Source organism: Danio aesculapii, chromosome 11 (genome assembly GCF_903798145.1).
Source record: "Danio aesculapii chromosome 11, fDanAes4.1, whole genome shotgun sequence".
Taxonomy (NCBI): Eukaryota; Metazoa; Chordata; class Actinopteri; order Cypriniformes; family Danionidae; genus Danio; species Danio aesculapii.
In genome coordinates, this window is record NC_079445.1 from 17,000,336 (window position 1) to 17,019,654 (window position 19,319).

General features: G+C 33.9%; 1 protein-coding gene across 1 annotated transcript in view; it reads right to left on the bottom strand.

Moving 5' to 3' along the window:
* Nucleotides 1-19,319, bottom strand: part of LOC130237193 (ataxin-7) — a 72,599-nt gene that overhangs the window by 39,786 nt on the left and 13,494 nt on the right. The window contains exons 3-4 of the mRNA XM_056468065.1: nt 11,628-11,852; nt 11,399-11,467 (exon numbers count right to left, since the gene is read on the bottom strand). Of these exons, the coding sequence (XP_056324040.1) occupies nt 11,399-11,467; nt 11,628-11,844 (286 nt within the window). The 5' untranslated portion in view covers nt 11,845-11,852. The remainder of the gene's footprint in view (nt 1-11,398; nt 11,468-11,627; nt 11,853-19,319) is intronic.

Consider the following 19,319-nt stretch of genomic DNA (forward strand, 5'->3'; position numbering starts at 1 on the left):
TCAGATCAGATTGAGGCCTTGTTCATATGTGGAAATTTATCCGATATGAATCGGATCTGTCCCCTAGCGTCTGCGGTGTAAGCAGGTAGATCGTATTTTCACCTGTCAATGCGAGTCGCACATCATTAAAAACTGTAGCGAATGATATCAACTCTGATGCTTTCATTTCGAAACAGACTTCGGCAGAGTCCCAAACCTTAAATCTCATACACGAGGACTAAAAAAGCTTTTTATATTGTCATGTAGCACAAGTATTTGAGCATGTTAACAAGAGAGTGTGCAACATCTGCCACATAAACAATATAAACTAATATAAAACTGTGGCATACGTCACATGCATAAATACATTAAGATGCCTACTGGTTTAAAAAGGATAAGATTAAAAGAAGATAGCAAAATGAAAACTTTTCTGTCAGAAACTATAGTAAAACATCTTGTCAAAAAGAATAAAAAATTTAATCAAACCATGTGAACACATTAAATCCAGGAATGGAGAAAAGAGTGCTCTTGTATTATCAGCTATTGGTCAGCGCCCGCTCTTTTTTTTCTGGTTATTGCCTCTTTGCTATGTGCTGTGTAAATACAAACAATCGGATACGAGTCACTTTTAAAAGATGGTTTAAGCACATCAGCAAAAAAAACTAAAAAACAAAAAACGGATACAGTAACAAATTCAGAATTGACCATCAAGACCTGCAGTGTAAATGCACCCTTAGTCAATATTACTATTGAAATTAATTTAAAAACTTAAAAAAAAAAAAAAAAAAATTAATATAAATTTACACATATTTACACAAGTAAATAAATAGACTCAATGATGAGCCAAAAATCTGTGGAAATCTGTGGATTTCCACATGCACAGATTCCTTGTGGGTCTACTTAAACGTCAATAATAGAGCATTAATAGCTTAATTTATAAACTGCTTACTAATGTCTATTAATGTAGAGTTAGTGCTTAACAGACAATGAATTAACCATTTGCTAATGCTTAATAGATTATTCAAAGTGTGTAGTTATTGTAAAGTGTTACCCATAATTTTTTGGTAAAAAAAAAAAAAAAAGACATCCTAATAGATGAAGAAGAAAAAAAGTTATTTAAGCTTTTCTTGTTTTGCTGCTTGCACACGTGTAGTTAGTGGTTTCCAAGACACATGGAGCTTTTTTCAGAAACAGTTTTAAAGGTTACATCCAATACATCTAACTATTGCTTTGAGGGATTCCTACAGAGGGAAACAGACATTTCAAAGAATGCGAGGACGGTGGTATCCTGTAAAGAAAATTCCAAATGAGCTTTCTGGCTTAACAAGGAAAACTGAGCCTTGGTGCTCATCCGGATATCAATCCCAACATTAGACAACAAAATGCTTATGACAGCATATCAGAGATGTAGACAGGATACGATCGCTCCATCAGAGTTGGGTTGACTTGACATGAAAACCACAGATATTCTTGTGTCTCCTAATCATGTGTCTCAGGTCTGAGAGAAAGTGGAGGATAGACAGAATATGCTGAGAGAGAGAGAGAGAGAGAGAGAGAGAGAGAGAGAGAGAGAGAGAGAGAGAGAGAGAGAGAGAGAGAGAGAGAGAGAGAGAGAGAGAGAGAGAGAGAGAGAGAGAGAGAGAGAGAGAGAGAGAGAGAGAGAGAGAGAGAGAGAATATGGATATGAAAATGAAAGAGGGAGAGAAAAAGAGATTGTGACAAAGAGAGAGAGACACAGCGATGGTGATAAGGTGAAAGAGAGAGAGAGAGAGAGAGAGAGAGAGAGAAAGAAAGACTGTGAGTGGATAATTTGACCATCCCCTTCACTGTCATTGATAAACGATCTAGGTAGAGAAGCTCTTAGAAGCCCAGTGCACGAACACACTCGCAGGTTTAACTCCACGCCTGGTGTGTCTGCGCCTCCTCCCCATCTAATGAAGAGCTGCAAGATCAACAACACATATCTCTCCATCCAGCCACCTTTTACTGATCCGTGTTCAGCACGTGCAAGTGTTTCCTGGTGGTTGTGTGCGTGCGTTAGTCATGGTAGGATAACCAGTTTTAAGGTTTACTGTGGTTTGGAAAAGTCAAGATTTTAAAACCACTAATATTTTCTGTTAGATCATTGTGATGGTATACATAAGTTTACATTTTTTTATTCATTTATTTTTTTTTTATTTAGTTTTTTTATAGCAACAGGATCTCCAGCAGAAAAGAACCCTCCGCATTAAAAGCTGCTGGTCAGCCCACGATTCAGGAAACTTTTAAAAAACAAATCACTTATTCACTAATATCCAAGCATGCCTGAACAGTGAGTGGCTTACTTTATATCCAAAGAAAAGAAAGATATCCAAAGATGTCTTTTTAAGTTGTAAAGAAATCAGTGTTTTTGACACTAATGAAGACAGCAGAAGTCTATGATTTATTTAATTGATTTTTATTTTGTTATTTTTTACCCAGAAATTTAAAAAGATTATATTTTAGAGCAGTAATCACAAATACCGTAATATTTTTATCCAAAGTTATCATCCCAGCAGAATCTTATATCGGCCCCTGCCTAGTGTGCTTATGAGAAAACACCAGCTTCTCAGCTATTGTTGGTTATGTTGTTTTTCTTTTGGTTTGTAATCACTCTTTAACTTCTAATGTATTATTATTATTTATTTTTTTTCATTTTTTAAAACCTAACCTGTTCCCTTCTGATTGTTCCAAACCAGTTTGTTGGCACTGATAGCCTTGTGGACATTATGCAGCACAACTACACTCTGGGTTTCCCAAGTTCGAGTCCTGGCTGCTGGACCTTTCCCAATCCCATTCCTTCTTTCTTTCTCCAACTTCGCTTATTGTCTAATATAGTGGTCTATGTCCCAGTAAAGATATCTAAAGAATGCTGGAAAAGCCAGTAGCCACTGATGTACATATAATTTCTATAGATGTCAACGGCTATCAGTTTCTGACATTATTCAAAATATTTTATTTGTGGTCAGCCGAAAAAAAAATTGAAAAAAAAAAACTACTGAACTAACTGTTTAAACCTGCTGGTCTCAAAACATAAACGGCTACAATCAGCGACAGTAACTTCTCAACTTTTCCTTGTCTGTCTAAACAACTTTATAAACAAATACATTATCTTCCAATTGTTTTGGGTCAGTAATATTTTTTTCTTGAAATAAACTGATATCTTTATTTGGCATGATGCCATGTGCAATTATTTCAATGTTGATAATGAAAAGAGTTGTAGAATTTGTTTATAAAACTAACATCAGCTGTATAACATTGAATGTCACAGAATTTGACAAACTTAGCATTATTGTGTTTTTAGAATATTCTGCTTTATAATCAAAGAGCTCCAAAATGCTATTTTTTTTTTTTTTAGCAAATGTAATTGTAAATCTACACTAATTGTAAAGTTTTCATGATTTCATCATATCACAAGCTTTCTAACATTTAAAATTCAGTCCACAAAAAAGAAAAAGTAATTCTGAATACAATGAAATTCATAAAGTTATTAAACATTTACAATGTTACTTATGATTACTTTGTTATACTCCACAACATAACTACTTTTTTGATCAAATAAATGTAGCCTTGATGATGACAAAGAGAAAACATTTTACAGATTTTAGCAACTTTAAAGAAATAGTTCAATCAAACGTTTTAATAAAAAAACACCCTCAGGTCATCATCAGTGTATATGAAGTGCAAATGATATCTTCTGTCAGATGAATATCTTCTGACTCTTTCATGCTGTATAATGGTATTGAGTAGTGGCCTTTTGTTGAAGCTTCCAAAAGTGCATAAATCCGTTGTAAAATAAACCTATACACATGTGCATAAAACATACTCCATACATCAATGTCCTTTTGTAACAAAAATATTTCTCTTTTTTTATTATAAACTTAAATCATAGAATTTTGAATGTGCAACTTCTTGAACTGACCTCTGACTCGACGTAAGGCACAAGGTGATGATGACATTAGGCACAAGGCTGTAGCAAAAAAGTCAAGCTCTTCTTCCCTTATAGTGAAGTCCTCTGGCATATTAACTTCTCATTACTTTAATTAGTTAATAGCATTTAGTTATCCTCGTTTGCCTACTCTCGCCAGAGATTCTACTACAAACATTTCAGTTCACAGCAACACATTACAAATGCGTCATTACAAATGTCAGTGATGAGTATAATTTAAAAATCTGAAATATATTTATTTTTAATAATATTTTTTTGGAAAGCCATTGATCCACTTCATAAACACATGTGTTAACCCCTAGTGCTGTACGGGTTAGTTTTATGACAGATTCATGCACTTTTGGACGATTAAAAAAAGGCCATTATCTAAAACCATTATACAGCATGGAAGAGCCAAGAAAAAAATGAATGCTACTCAAAGAGTCATACTGAGGATGGCTTGAGGGTGAGTAAATTATGCATTAATTTTCTTTTTGGGGTGAACTATTTTTGGGGTGAACAATTCCTTTGGAATGGTAGTGAATGTGTGTGAACGGACTAAATAATCAGTTCTAAAGTGATTATTTTCTAAAAAAATCATTACATCTTAATGTTTATGATGGCATAAAGACAGTCAATTATAACTCGGTTAAACTCCATTCTCAAAACCCTTTCACAAATGAACAATAACTGTAACAATGTTACATGCACTGCAGTTTTGTGGTCTGCTATTTTAATTCCTCGAGCTATTTAAAGTCCACATGAACTGGAAGCTGCGACCATTTTTTTTCTCTTTTTTATTGTAAAGCAGTTCGTAGAGAAACAAAATCTTAAATAAGAAAACAGTGGGTGTGGCTAGTGTTTGCTGCGGGCTGAATGGGTGTGATAAAGCAGGCATTTCATTCATAAAAATCGGGAAATGGGTTTTAGAAGAGTTTTAATTTTAGATTACAAAGGCAAACATTTTTTTTCTTAATGACACAGATGAATTGTTCACCACAAAACTGGCAATGTGAGCTAACAAAATCATATGGCTAGTTTTAATTTCATTTGTGCTTTAACTTTGTGTTAAAGTAGAAATTAACGCCCTGACAACAACGCTGTCTACCTTCCCTGCTCCGTTGGCGAGAGTGTCAAAATTCGCTACATTATCCTATATTTAAAGAGGCCGTGGCAACATATTAGCAAATCAGTTACATTCCCACATAAAAAAACATGCTATATAGCGTGAAAATGTTGAACGCTTTTTATCAAGTTCGTTTAACTATGGAAGATTGAGTTGTTGCGTGTGGTGTGGCTTTGCTCCACTTATCCAATTTGTGTCCATATGTCTGAAATATTCTGAAGCAGCAATGATGTTTTGTACTGTCGTTAAAGTTAGCACGAGATTCCCGTTTTTTTTTTAAATAAAAAAATATATACACTATCGGTCAAAAGTTTGGGGTCAGTCTTTTTTTTCTTTAATTATTAATTGAATTTAATAATTTTAATAAAATTATTCTGTTCATCAAGTTCATTTATTAAATGTAAAAATTGTTAAATACTTATTTATTAAATATTTAATTATTCCTTATTGTATGTAGTTTCAAATTAAATTATTACTCCAGTGATTATTGCTTTTGTTACTATTACCATTAATAATAATAATAACAATAAAAATTAGATTAGATTTTTTAGATTAGATTTTATTGTCATTACACATGTACAAGTACAAGGCAACGAAGTGCAGTTTAGGTCTAACCAGGAGTGCAATAGCAGCAAGTGCAGGATACAGGTTTAAGTAATAAAGTGCAGTTATAGGAAAACTATGGTGATATTTACAAATGGATGTACTATGAACATTATATACAGGCTATATAATGCTATTGATAATCAGAAGTGTGCAGAAAGATATGAACATAATTACAAATGTATATGTACAATATGTACAATTTAAAATGAATGAATCAGTGCAATGTAGTGCAATGAATATGTGCCATTTTTAAATGTTTAAATGTGCAAATGTTAAACAGTGGAGTAATTATGAGGAATAAAAGTTATGAGGAGAGTGTGGGGGTGTATTAGGGGGCAAAAGAATCAGTGGGGGCAGAGTTCAAATTATTAAATAATTAATATTAGAGTGATTTCTGTAGGATCATGTGATTCTGAAGACTGAAGTAATGAAGCTGAAAATTCATCTTTAAAATCACTGGAATAAATGATTAAATTAAATTATAAACTACTTTTGAACAGTTATTTTATAGTGCAATAACATTTCACAAATTGTACTATATTTTTGAATAAATAAATACAGCCTTGGCGAGCCCAAACTTTTATCGCTACTGTATATATAACATAAATTCACATCAAATCACCAGTAACTTTTTTTATGAATGTCACTGTACGAAAACGTTGTAAATAACTGGAAATTAGGCAACCGCAATAATCAAACCCTAGGGAACAACTGTGGTCGGAACCAAAGTTCACAGGAATGTGTTCTCTGGAATCCTCTCAAGCTGTGGACTTCAACATTCTGATTGCTTGCCGCTGAACCACGTCATAGCTTAGACGCACCGCACCTCACCTTACCTCGCTGCTGGCTCCCATTGAAAATGAATGACTTCCAGCTATTTTGATGTTCTCGCCACTTTCAGTGTGAACGAACAGTAAAGCAGGACGGTTTCTGATTGACTGTAAATCTTTTTATCATTTATCAGGTAGGAAAAAACACATTCTTTAAGACTTAATGAAGACTTTATAAAGTTGTAAAAAACAACAACTGTAAAAGTGTATATCTTTATATTACAGTTATCGAACAACTAAAGACAGGGATGTGCCATGTTTATAGTTCGTTTAGGGTGCAAATTGGTTGGTTTGGTCTTTTGTCTGCAATAATATATTTAAAATAAATCCATCACAGCCATTTTTAATACTTTTGGACCAGACGTTCAACACTTTGAACCAATTTAGCTGCCTTTTTATTTATTTGTTTATAAATAAATGAACAATTATTAAATTATACCTTAGTTTTTCCGTTTTTGAGAGAATAAAAAACAAAACATTGGCCATGAAATATTTAAATGTAGCTAATTATTTGTTATTTTATACGAATCATAACATAATAAGTTATAAATTATATAATTACTTTTACAGAGATTTTTTTTGTGGATAGTGAGTATTTTCTCTCAGCATGAGGATGTAAAATGTGGTTGTTAGTGTTTTTATTTTTGTATCATGATCAACAAGTGATTAGCTAATCTGAAGTCTAGTATTTAAAAGCCAATAATGAAGTGCAACTAAAGCAATTTGATGTGAGATTTCACTGAGCAGAGGCCTTTTGATTTCATATCCATACACAATTGGTAATTAGTGAGCATTAGCTAAACAGCGATCATAAAACTTTCACAAGAAAACAAGCAAATCACTCAATGCAATTGGCTAAAAACTTTAGTTTGTTATTTTAGCTTTATTAAGCTGTCTAAAACCGGACAAACTGAACAACAAGGAAACTGAATGACTAATTTTCCTTACACGCTCAGCTTGTTTTCAGTCAAAAGCCAGCATCAATGAATCAGGTATTAATACAATAACTAACACTCATTCAAGTAAAACTGAAATGTGAAATTCAGTTTTTTTTTGTCTTGATACTATTTCATTTACCTGCCTATGCTTTCATTACTCCCACTAGGAACTCAACATGGTAAGATGAAGTGGCATAGTGCCATATGTAGATATAGTTTGCACTGAAAACGAAACTGAACAAAAAAAAATTAATAAATAAAAAAAACAACTTTAAAAATGCCATCTTTTACTTAACATTGTGTTGTAAAAAACCTAAATGGCTGTCTTTGTTCAGTGAAACATAACAGAAGACATGGTTTTAATACCAGTATCGATTATAAAACATATTTTGCTTTTCAAAGAAAAAAAAACTTGACAATTCAGATTTTAGAATTACCATTATAATGTATCATATTCATTTGTTTTTTTTTTTTCTTTTCTTGCTTGAATGAATCATTCTGCAGAGCGGCTCCTATCTATACAAGAACAACATGTGGTGCTCTTAAGGTAAAGTATAGAAGCAATAATTTCCACATCTACAGCTGGACATATGCAGCTTTCAATACATCCTCACATAAATATTTCAGAGGTGAAACTGAAACTAAAACCACAGCAGAGATGTGTTCAAAGCTTTGGCTTTACTCTGACCTGAGAACAGTTCAGCTTAAGAATCAATTCAGAGTTTAAAAAGAAAACTAATAAAACCGGTGATGATTTCCCTCCACAGTGTGTTGGTTTTCATCTTAAGTAACTCAAAGGTTGACACATTTGACAAGATTCATGTGCGACAACTTCGGGTCTTTCGAGACACTACCAATTTACTCTAAAGTGTGCAATGGAGCAGCAGTGCACACATGATAGCTCAATTGTTTGTCAATGCAAATGTATGGTTAGGTAAGTGCTCTGACATCTCACGCTTTTTACTGGCAGAAATAGTGCAAGAAAGAGGCCTGGTGATGACATGTTTATAAACTTCATGACAACTTAGGATAAAGCTAAGATCTGTTAAAATGTTGTAAATTGAAGTGATTCAAAATATATTTTACAACGTGTTGTTATTTGGTGCTTTAAAAAAAAAGAATAATAAATATGATTGACAACCTTGATCATAAGACATACAAATAAGTCACTTGCATTCATTTAAAGGTAATAAAATAATAAAATGCATTTGGATTGTCATAAATGGAATATAAACACAACCAGGGTGATCAAGACTGCAACCTGAAACAAATAATAAATAAATGGATATAAAAATTGATCTGACCTTAAATGATTATATTAAATGAGGAATGTCCTGAACGGTGTCTGAAGAACTTGGCTCTGTTTTTATTTAACTGATCATTTTCCATCTTATTATATGGAATTACATAAATAGGTGAATGTTAAATAATTCATTTATCTTTAAATAACTAAAATAGTACTTGCACCGATACAGAATAGTAATTGTAAGATGTTATTAGACTAGCAAGGGTCAATATTACTCTACAAAAGGAGAATTAAATAATCTGATCGACTGCTGCCTTGACCATTAGACAAACAAATGTGTCCTTTAAGTTCATTTAAATGTAATCACGAAATAAAATAAACTTGGACGGTCATTAACACACGCACGCACACACGCACACGCACACACACACAAACAAACACACAAATACACAAACACACAAACACACAAACACAAACAAATAGACAGAGTGATCAGGACCTCATCATGAAGCCGCTAGTTAACAATTAATTAATAAATAGATAAAATACTGATTTAAGCCCAATTTATTTTATTATACAAGACAGAAAATGTCCAGACAGTCTCTGTCATGTCTGAACAACATGTCTGTGTTTGTCCCTGATCATTTCCCCACTTATTAAATGGAAATGTACCAAATACAATGGCATTAAACACTGATTTTTAAATTTATTTATAGCAATTATAAAGTGTTATCTAATTTGTTGGGATATTTAATATGCTACCAAAAAGAATGAAAATACAACCTGATAAACTTTGACTGTTAGATACACAAATGAGCCACTTACATTAATTTAAATAAAATTAAAAAATAAAATTCATTAAGACAACAGTTAAAGCAAAATAAACATACAAGGTGATCACCAACTCAACCTGAAGCAACTAGTCATTTTATTATATGATTTTGATCACCCAAAAATGAAAAGTATGTCATTTATTAACGTTAAACCTATTTTATTATATGAGATGGAAAATGGCCAGACCATCTCTGAATACTTTATTCTCTGAATTCCCCCATTTATTACATGGAAAAGTCCAAAATACACAAATACATATGCATTTAATACTGAATATGATTTTACTATAATCACAATCATGTATTTGCTTGCAAAAAGGCTACACAACACATCAAAATTATTGAAATATCGCAATACAGTTTAAACTAAAATTATTAGTCCTCCTTTGATTTGTCTTGCTTTTTAAAAATATATCCCAAATGATGTTTAACTGTGCACTGATTTTTTTTCACAGTATTTTCTTGTAACATTTTTTTTTTTTCTGGAGAAACTCTTAATTGTTTTATTTCGGCTAGATTAAAAGCAGTTTTAATAATAGCTTTATTTTTTTCAATTATCTACCTATTTATTTCCTGATTGTTATTGTCTGGTTGATAAACCTAGCACAGTGGTGGTGATTTACTTTTGTTTGTTTACATTATTAAAATGTCTGATTTGTTGTGAACATGGCAGTTCACTTACAGAAGTTGATGCTTTCTTTTCCCTAAAATATTGTAAAACATATGTTGTTGTGGTTTTAAAATATTGCATCACAAATCGAATATTGATTTATATAGACTGCTACCACATAAGACATTTTTCTTCAATACCACAAAGCCCTAACTTGAAGTGATATCGAATAGTCATTTACACTTCCAAAGCTTATTATATTTACCCAGTAAATGCTGCGACTCAATCAATTATTCCATTGAGTTGTGAGATAAATAAATAAAATGTCCTACTGTATAGACGTGTTACTACACCAAACTTATCCAAACACATGACTAGGCCTTTAGGTGTCTATTTAACTGTCACAAAATAGTTTGAACTCATTTGAATTATTTTCCCGTATGACATTCACGCAAAAAAAACAGGGATTCCACTTATAGTTTGTTTTCAATTTGATATCGCACAACCATAACTTGAAATGATAACAAACAGTCTCTAGTCATTTACACTTCCACAGCCTATTATATTTACGCACTGAATGCGGCAACTCAATCAATTATTCCATTGAGTTGTGCAAACTTATCCAAACACATGACTAGGCCTATAGGTGTCTATTCAAATGTCTTTGAATAAATTTTTTATCATTTTCCTGCGCGACATTTACTTGAAAACACCATGTATTCCACTTGTAGTTTGTTTTCAATTCGATATCGCACAGCCATAACTTGAAGTGATATCGAATAGTCTCCAGTCATTTACACTTCCACAGCTTATTATATTTACCCACTGAATGGTGCGACTCAATCAATTATTCCATTGAGTTGTGAGATAAATAAATAAAATTTCCTAGTGTATAAATGTGTTACTACACCAAACTTATCCAAACATATTACTAGGCCTATAGGTGTCTATTCAGATGTCACAAACAGATGCTTGAACTCATTTAAATCATTTTCCTGCGCGACATTTATTCGAAAACACCACGTATTCCACTTGTAGTTTGTTTTCAATTCAATTCAAACTCACAAGTGCTAACATGCAACCGATAACTGTACTGTAACACAGAACAGTCCATGTAAACACACATTTAAAGGCTCGTTTTCAACATTAGCGACAGTAGACTTTGAAACGCAGTACTGTCAAAAGTCAGCTGCACTTGTTTCACAGTGAGCCGGTGCGTGAAAAGTGTGCACACAGCACCAAAACAAAAACACACCTTTGACCAGAGAAAGCAACACTACTCACCGTCTCTGCAGAGTCTCATGGCTTCGCGATTTTTCCCGCACTCTTTCAAACTTTCTTCCAATTCTGTACCTAAGGAAGGGATTGGCATCGTGTTACATGAATAGTTACACTTGCAGGCTTGTTCTCGCGTTTCTTAATATTTCAAAACTGCATGCAATCGGGCGAACGCTCGCGATCTGACGCGGCTGCCCGCTGAAACGCAATGGCCGACGGCGGCCGATCAACTCACCGTCGCTCCCGTAGAGTTTCACAGCGTCGACCCAGCTGCTCCAAGGCTGTCCCAGCATTATTTCGGGACTAGGCAGGGATCTGCGCTCCGCAACAGTCGCCATTGCTGTGGAGGCTTCTCCCCGCTGGAAGTGTGGCTGCTGCTTCAGCTGCCTGGCCGCTCTGCGCTGCTGCTGCTGCTGCTCCCCCCTGACGTCATCATCGGCCCTTTCCGACATTCTTTCCGCTACAATGTAACAACACAGCAGTGAGCGCTTAAGGTGGCCGAGCGGATTCCTTCAATGAATGACATTGAGCCGAGCGACAGATTAATTCAAGGGATCTGCGGTTATCTGTCGATATGTGTTGCACGATGCACATACACGCTGAGAGATAAAACACACGTTATGGAGATAAAAGTTTAAGGACGATCTCAAAACTTGCTTTCACTTACTCGTGTGCGCGAATTTCTGAGGAAATCTGGGTTTCACCTGAGTGTGGGGAGGGACGTTTAGCTTATTATGCTGTTACACATATTGAAACGTACATATTAATGTTTTATTCATTAAAAACAACCAAAGGGACTGGGAATTCCCCGTCTTCCTCAAGGGATAGTTCATCCAAAAATGAACATTTGCTGTTATTAAACATTTTTACCTGAAATGATGCACTGTTATCATAAAATACTAGTCAATAGCAAAACAAATTATTACCTGTGTTTCCGAACCATTCATTATCTTATGAAGCTAAATTACTTGTATGTATTAAATTATTTTACTTACAGCATTCAAGACTGCAATGCAGTTTCTGTCACTTAATGGAGTAAACACTGAAAATGTGAAAAATCAATCTTCTTGACTGAGATCACACTCTTACATAATATTACATTTATTGCAACATTTAGCGTAATATACCATTTTGATGATCAATATAACACATAAAGTTTTACAGCTCATTGACATGAAGGAAATGTGTTAATAAGTGATGAATACATATCTTAGGCTGGGTCAGTCATGTTTTTGGGTCCCCTTAAAACATTTCCGTTGTGTTACGTGGATATTTGCAAGTGTTGTGTCCAATTTTCAGTGCGTTTCTTCAGTTGTTTGTGTTTTGACCAATTTGCTGGCGTTTCTTTAGTTGTTTGTGTTGTGACCAATTTTGAACATGTGTGCTGTCAAATTGATGAAGACCGTTTCTTAATTTGCTGGTGTTTTTTGTAATTGCATGTGTTTTCTTAAATTGCAGCACATTAAGCTCTCTCGGCTACCGTACAAAATACCTAAATCTATTCTTTTTATAGACCTCAACGATGTTTTCAGTTATTAAATATTTAAATTTGACAAATCTAAAATCTAAAGTTCCTCATATGTATGGAGAGAGATTAGACTCAATAATAATTCATGCAAAAGACACGATGTACACATGTGTAGCCAAATTCACGTACGTAAAATATTTATTTATACTTACAAAAACAATTCACATGCACAAAATAAAAATACATTTTCATAAAATACGTTTCACAAATGCAAAACACCATTTGCAAATATATAAGAGTGTACAAAAAGTTTTGAATGTTTAAAATTCACGAGTTCATCCTAAATGAGAATGTGCAAATCCTCTCTCACGTACGACTCACCCTGAATACGAGTGTGTGCATTTTTGAGACTTTCCTGTCAGCACACACCTCCCACGTGAGTCACTCGTGCCCTGTAGCCAATAAGATGCGAGCTTACTGTTCAACCAATCACAACTCCCTGAGAACTCCCGGGAATGACCGAAGCGCTTCACTGTGCGCACCATTTGCGCAGTCTGACTGAATTAACGGAGATGATCCTCTAAGAAGAAGAATACTCCTCTATTTAGCATGGCAGGTGAAGAGCGGGATGCGCTCTAACACAAGCACTTTTCTATTGAGTTACTGAAAATACACTCAGATTCTACTATAAAAAGCGTATACACAAACTAGTAGGAAACAGAATTGACTTACAGGAGTATCCGCCATGTTGGTTAGAGGAACAGACTGCGCAAAAGGAGCGCAGAGTGGTTGACATCGAGTACAGCTCTCATCTGATTGGCTGAGAGGTACGAGTTGCCTGTTTCTGGCAGGAAAGTCTCAAAATGCACACACTCGTATTGAGGGTGAGTCGTACGTGAGAGAGGATTTGCACATTCTCATTCAGGATGAACTCGTGAATTTTAAACATTCAAAACTTTTTGTACACTCTTATATATTTGCAAATGGTGTTTTGCATTTGTGAAACGTATTTTATGAAAATGTATTTTTATTTTGTGCATGTGAATTGTTTTTGTAAGTATAAATAAATATTTTACGTACGTGAATTTGGCTACACATGTGTACATCGTGTCTTTTGCGTGAGTTATTATTGAGTCTAATCTCTCTCCATACATATGTTCTTGTTTTCTAAAATGTAATGTACATAGAAAACATTTTGTGTTTAAATTAGTGTTTAAATAAAATTAGTTAAGGCATAATTAACTCAAATAAACTTAACTAAATCAGGTCGCCCAAGATGTAGGTAACATTTTTCATCAACAAGGCATTAAAGAAGATTTTTAGCTGAAACTGTGGCCATTAAATGAAAATAATTGGCTGCTGGCACTTTGAGGTTCAAGGAAACATATACAAGCAATGGAATCAATTAATCAACAGCTTCAGGTCCCGAGCGTGTTCACAGCATTTTGAAGTGTGAGCGTCTTAGTGCATAAAAGGCATCATCTCACTCACACATAGACTGACACTGTTTGTTTACAGCTAATAACGACAAGTAATTACATTGTAAATCAGATTTAGTATTTTATAAGGATTAATAGTGTCAGGAGCCATTAATATAAATTTCATTTAGCCTGTTTATGTTTTATTTATTCTCATCATGCCAGTATTTGTTAAATTATAGTTAATGAATCACCAAGGAACACAATTTCATCTAAAATTATTTTTATATATTAATAAAGCAAAAAAGTGAACTGCGACTTGTATGGCCTGAGAGTAAAGAAATTGACCAATAATTTGCAGCTTTCTGTGAAATATCTGCTGTATGCATGTTTCTGAAACAACAACTGAGAAGGTAAAGCAAGTATAGGACTTTACCTGTTTTGTAAATCATAAAAATGCTATTTATTATTTCAATTGTTTTGCTATTGGAGAAAATGGAAACACTAAAATGTGTTGTAGCTATATTCACCTCTATCCAAGTTTATCCAATTAATCATCATCACATAAAAGTGATCTTGCAGCTTGCAGTTAGGGCTGCACAGTATTGGAAAAAAAAATTACATTGCAATATTTTGTTTTATATATTGAGATGTTAATATAATTTCACAAGATGACTATTTGGAAAGATAATTTTACATTGATTGGGATGACTTTGTATAGACAATTTTGAGGAACAAAAACAATGGTCCCAACTTATTTCCTGTTTTACATTTATAATTTTTATAGTTTCCGAGAATCCAAAAAGAGCCACATATTGTTAAATAATGTTATGATAGCCGTTTTAACATTAAGTTATGATTGAACTGCTTCTTGTTACAGTTATGAAATAGTTTGATATCAAGCAGGAAATCTTCATGGGCCAATGAGATGACCACATTGAAATGGTCTATAGGGAGTATAAAATCGGCATAAAATATATATGAAACTGCAAAAAATGTATATACTAACTAAATTAAACAAATAAAGCACAGAATAAAACAATAACGCTTTAAGGTTTTCTGTGGATTCTAACAGTATTGAGGTTCAGCAGTGCAACAAACAAATGTCCAATAACACTGCATAGTCTTCATTTTATTAATGATTTAACACAATTAACCTTTGCTAAAGCGGCAAACTTCATAATTTCTTGTGTCCAGATTAAATTAAATTAACTTAAACTCTTCAAAACACATTTAAATAAAAAATCATTCGCACTACTGGGTTAGAGTTAAACTTTGCAATGAGTCCACAAATTACGTGTTCAGAACTGTGGTTCCTGGTTCATTTTAATCCCATCTTGATGTAGAAGATTCTGCAATGTGACTATTGCGGAGTCTCACATTGGGATATCGATGCTGAAACGATATTGTGCAGCCCTAATCAAACTTAAACCACTGAAGTCACATGAAATGTTTTGGGGTTCCCTTTCTGGACTTAAAACATTTCGGGACTATTGCCATTGCCATTGTCTATTCATCTAAGATATCTTAATTCGTGTACTGAGGAAGAAGAAAGTAGTCTCAGGAGTCTCAGGGGAGACTAAATATTTAAGACCTAGAAATGTAAAAAAGAGTCCTTTAATGCAGTGTTTCTTAACCACGTTCCTGGGGGACCACCAGCTATTCACATTTTCCATGTCTCCTTAACCAAACACACCTGATTCAGATCATCAGCTCATTATAAGAGACTACAAGACCTGTAATGGGTGTGACAGACAAAGGAGACATCCAAAACATGCAGTGTTGGTGGTCCTCCAGGAACGTGGTTGAGAAACACCGCTTTAATGTGTACATATTAAAGACAGGTCACATCTGTGAGATATTATTAAGCATGTTTATTAATAAATTTACTGAAAAAAAATTGAATTAAAAAGATTTTCTTTATTTTTTTCCTCCACACTCAAGTGTATTGAAACTTGTTGCCATTGAGAGTTTATCAAGCTTGTTGTGCAGGTAAAGGAAGCTACACTATAAAAAGTATCTGTTAAATTGGAAGTTTTCTATATTTTGTGATTCATGTTTTATATTTTTTATTTTATTTAAGCTTTTGAATTGCCTTATGGGACCTTGATCTTTCTTTCAACAATGTTTGACCTTGAAAAGTTCAAAAAGGGACTTTTATTAACATTAAAATGGTTTAACGTAGGCCTGCACAATATATGGTTTCAGCATCGATATCACAATAGTGACATCTCAGGATCTGCAATGTTGAGTTGATATTATAGTTTTCCAGGAACCACAATTGCAAAGTGTAACCATAACAGAGTAAATAAATATCACTTCCATGAGTTTTAAGGCCTGTGTTTGTGTGAGGTTTTCAAAAGAGTTCAAAGCATTCAGGCACAAGAAATTTTAGAGTTTGTAACTTTAATAAAGATAAAATTTTAGAATTATTAATATGATGAAGACTATTCAGTGCTGTCTTACATTTTATTATTCAATTTCAGTAGCTGATTACTATTAAAGGCTGGTTTATACTTAGACTAACGGCGTATGCGCGTTACCGTGCATTTACACTTATGTGTGCTGTTTGTGTTGCACAGCAATAACCCTTACGAAACGCTAGCGGGCAGTGAGGTTGTTATGTTCCTCTGTATTGAGTTTCTTCACTGGTGTTTTTTCTGAATGCTAACGTAAATGTACAAGTAGCTAAAACTCACTCATTCTGAGGTGGAAACCGGCGGACGTGCAACAACTTTAATCATAAGGTAAACACAAAACAAAAATTTCCATCTGGAGCTCCTTCATGGAACTCGACTCGATGTGTAATACATTTTTTGAGAGGAGCAGTGTCAGCGTCAGCCACTGCGAGGACTATGTGACTGTGCGAGGGTTGCACCAGAGCATACGTGTGCGCTTGACGCAGAAGCATAAATCAACCTTAAGACTCCAGAGAAAATTGTAAAAGCACTTTTTTTCCCTTTTGATCCATTGTATTTATTAATGCTTGAAATTAGTTTAACAAATTTTATGCAAATAATTAAAAATCCTCCAAAATCATCCCAATCAAACTAAATTAATGAATTATTTCCAAATAGAGCTATTAAAGTCTTTTGTATCGCAATGTAATTTTTTTTTATATCGTGCAGCTCTAGCTTAAAGTGATATATTGCCTGGGTTGGTGTTAGGGCTGCTCGATTATGGGAAAAATCATAATCATGATAATCATTATTTTGGTAAGAATTTTAATCACGATTACTTAAAACAATCATCTGTGGGCCACATGACCAAAAATTTCATGCGATTTCACAATTCTTAATCCTGAAGCAGAATGGCAAACTAACAAAAAGTTGTAACAATAATGGAAAGAAAATAAATACATTAGAATAAAATACACAAATGAAACAAACTCTGCTTTAAGCATCTTCACTGAAAGAATTAAACTTGATTTGTTTCATAACCTCCTCGAGCTTGAGTGTCCACATACGTGAACAGCACATTTTAGCTCTCAAGTGGCTATTTAAAAAACTTTGAATGTTTTATATTTTGTTACAGACATATATCCTGCAACTGTTTTGCAGCATATGAAATATCCCAAACACAAAATAGTTTTTAACTCTCTGATAGTCAAAGCAAATAAAAAAAAAATTCTATGTTAAACAAGCATTAAAAAAAAAATCAGGAAAAAGTGTTTTATGTAAATTCAAACCATGAGTCCACATATATGGACATCATTTTACTCTAAAAGTACATTGTATCAAAAGATGATACTAGGTTTTTATTCTAATTAGGTTCCAATAAGCCCAAATAGCAAAGAGAAATTAAAAAAATGCATGTAAAAAAACACCTTGGGCCTTAAGAGGTTAAGTTAAAAAAAAGTCCTTCAGTCAACAGAAGTGATTTTGTGCTTGTCTTAAGTTGCTTGATAGATAACGATAAAAAGAGTCGGCAGCAGGAATATAGTGTACTGTGACTTCAAAAGCTGCGCAGATCCATTTATGTTTTCACTTTCACATGCCGTGTCATTCTCAACTTTTCATGTTCAGTTATTTCTTCATAACAAATGGGGGTTAATGTAAGTAATCACTAAGCGTTGCATTTTGACCCATTTTTGCAAGTATTTGACCATTGAGGTGCTCACCTTAAGATGACATTAGATGTGTGCATCTCTGAGGCTGAACGCAAACACACAACAGCATGCGTTCTCTTTCGTGCTTTTAAAAACATGAATGAATCCCATACTGCAAAAGACACGTTACAGTACATGCTTTTAATAATTTCTTTAATGTGTAACTGAGCTTTGCAAAGAAACAAACATGTAGCTTCTGGAAGGGGGTGGGATATGATGGGTTTTATCTCGATTAAAAGTTTTTCATAATCATTGAAAGCCAAATTTGAAATCGAAACTGAATTGCACAACCCTAGTTAATGTTGTATATTTTGGTACAAAACCGTTCTAATAAACTGCCAGTACATTTTTTGTCATTTTACAGACTTATTCCTCTCTATATTATTTCTTATACATTAAATTATTTCAAACTACTAAAATGTCAATAAAAGTCACTTTGACGATAAACTATAGAGTAGGGATGCACCGATCCAGACACTTGGATCGGATAACGGTTCGTTACCGCATATTACTGCTGGATCGGGTATCGGCCAGCTGGTACTGATCCAAATCCAATCTTCCACTTGCGCTATATTCTGTGTCATTTATAAGCCAACAAAAGCTATGACGGTAGCTTATTATAAAGGCCTAGAAAGTTGTCATGTAGGCCTACTATATCCCAAATGTTCTGAAGCTTCTACAGTTTGATGTGAAGTATACAGATGAATATTCAAGTGCTTAAATTCATGTTCACTTCAGCACTTCCCGCCGCTGCGCCTGTCAATAATTCACCGTTCATTCACAATTCAAACTGCCTGTCGCGTTCATGACAACTCAAAAAACTTTCTCCAAGACTATTTGTTCCTGTTAATATAAGTAATCAGTGGAGAAATGCATTTGGTTTTGCATTAAATGGGTTCATTTTGACCTGCAGCAAGGAGTTCTTGCTGTTTC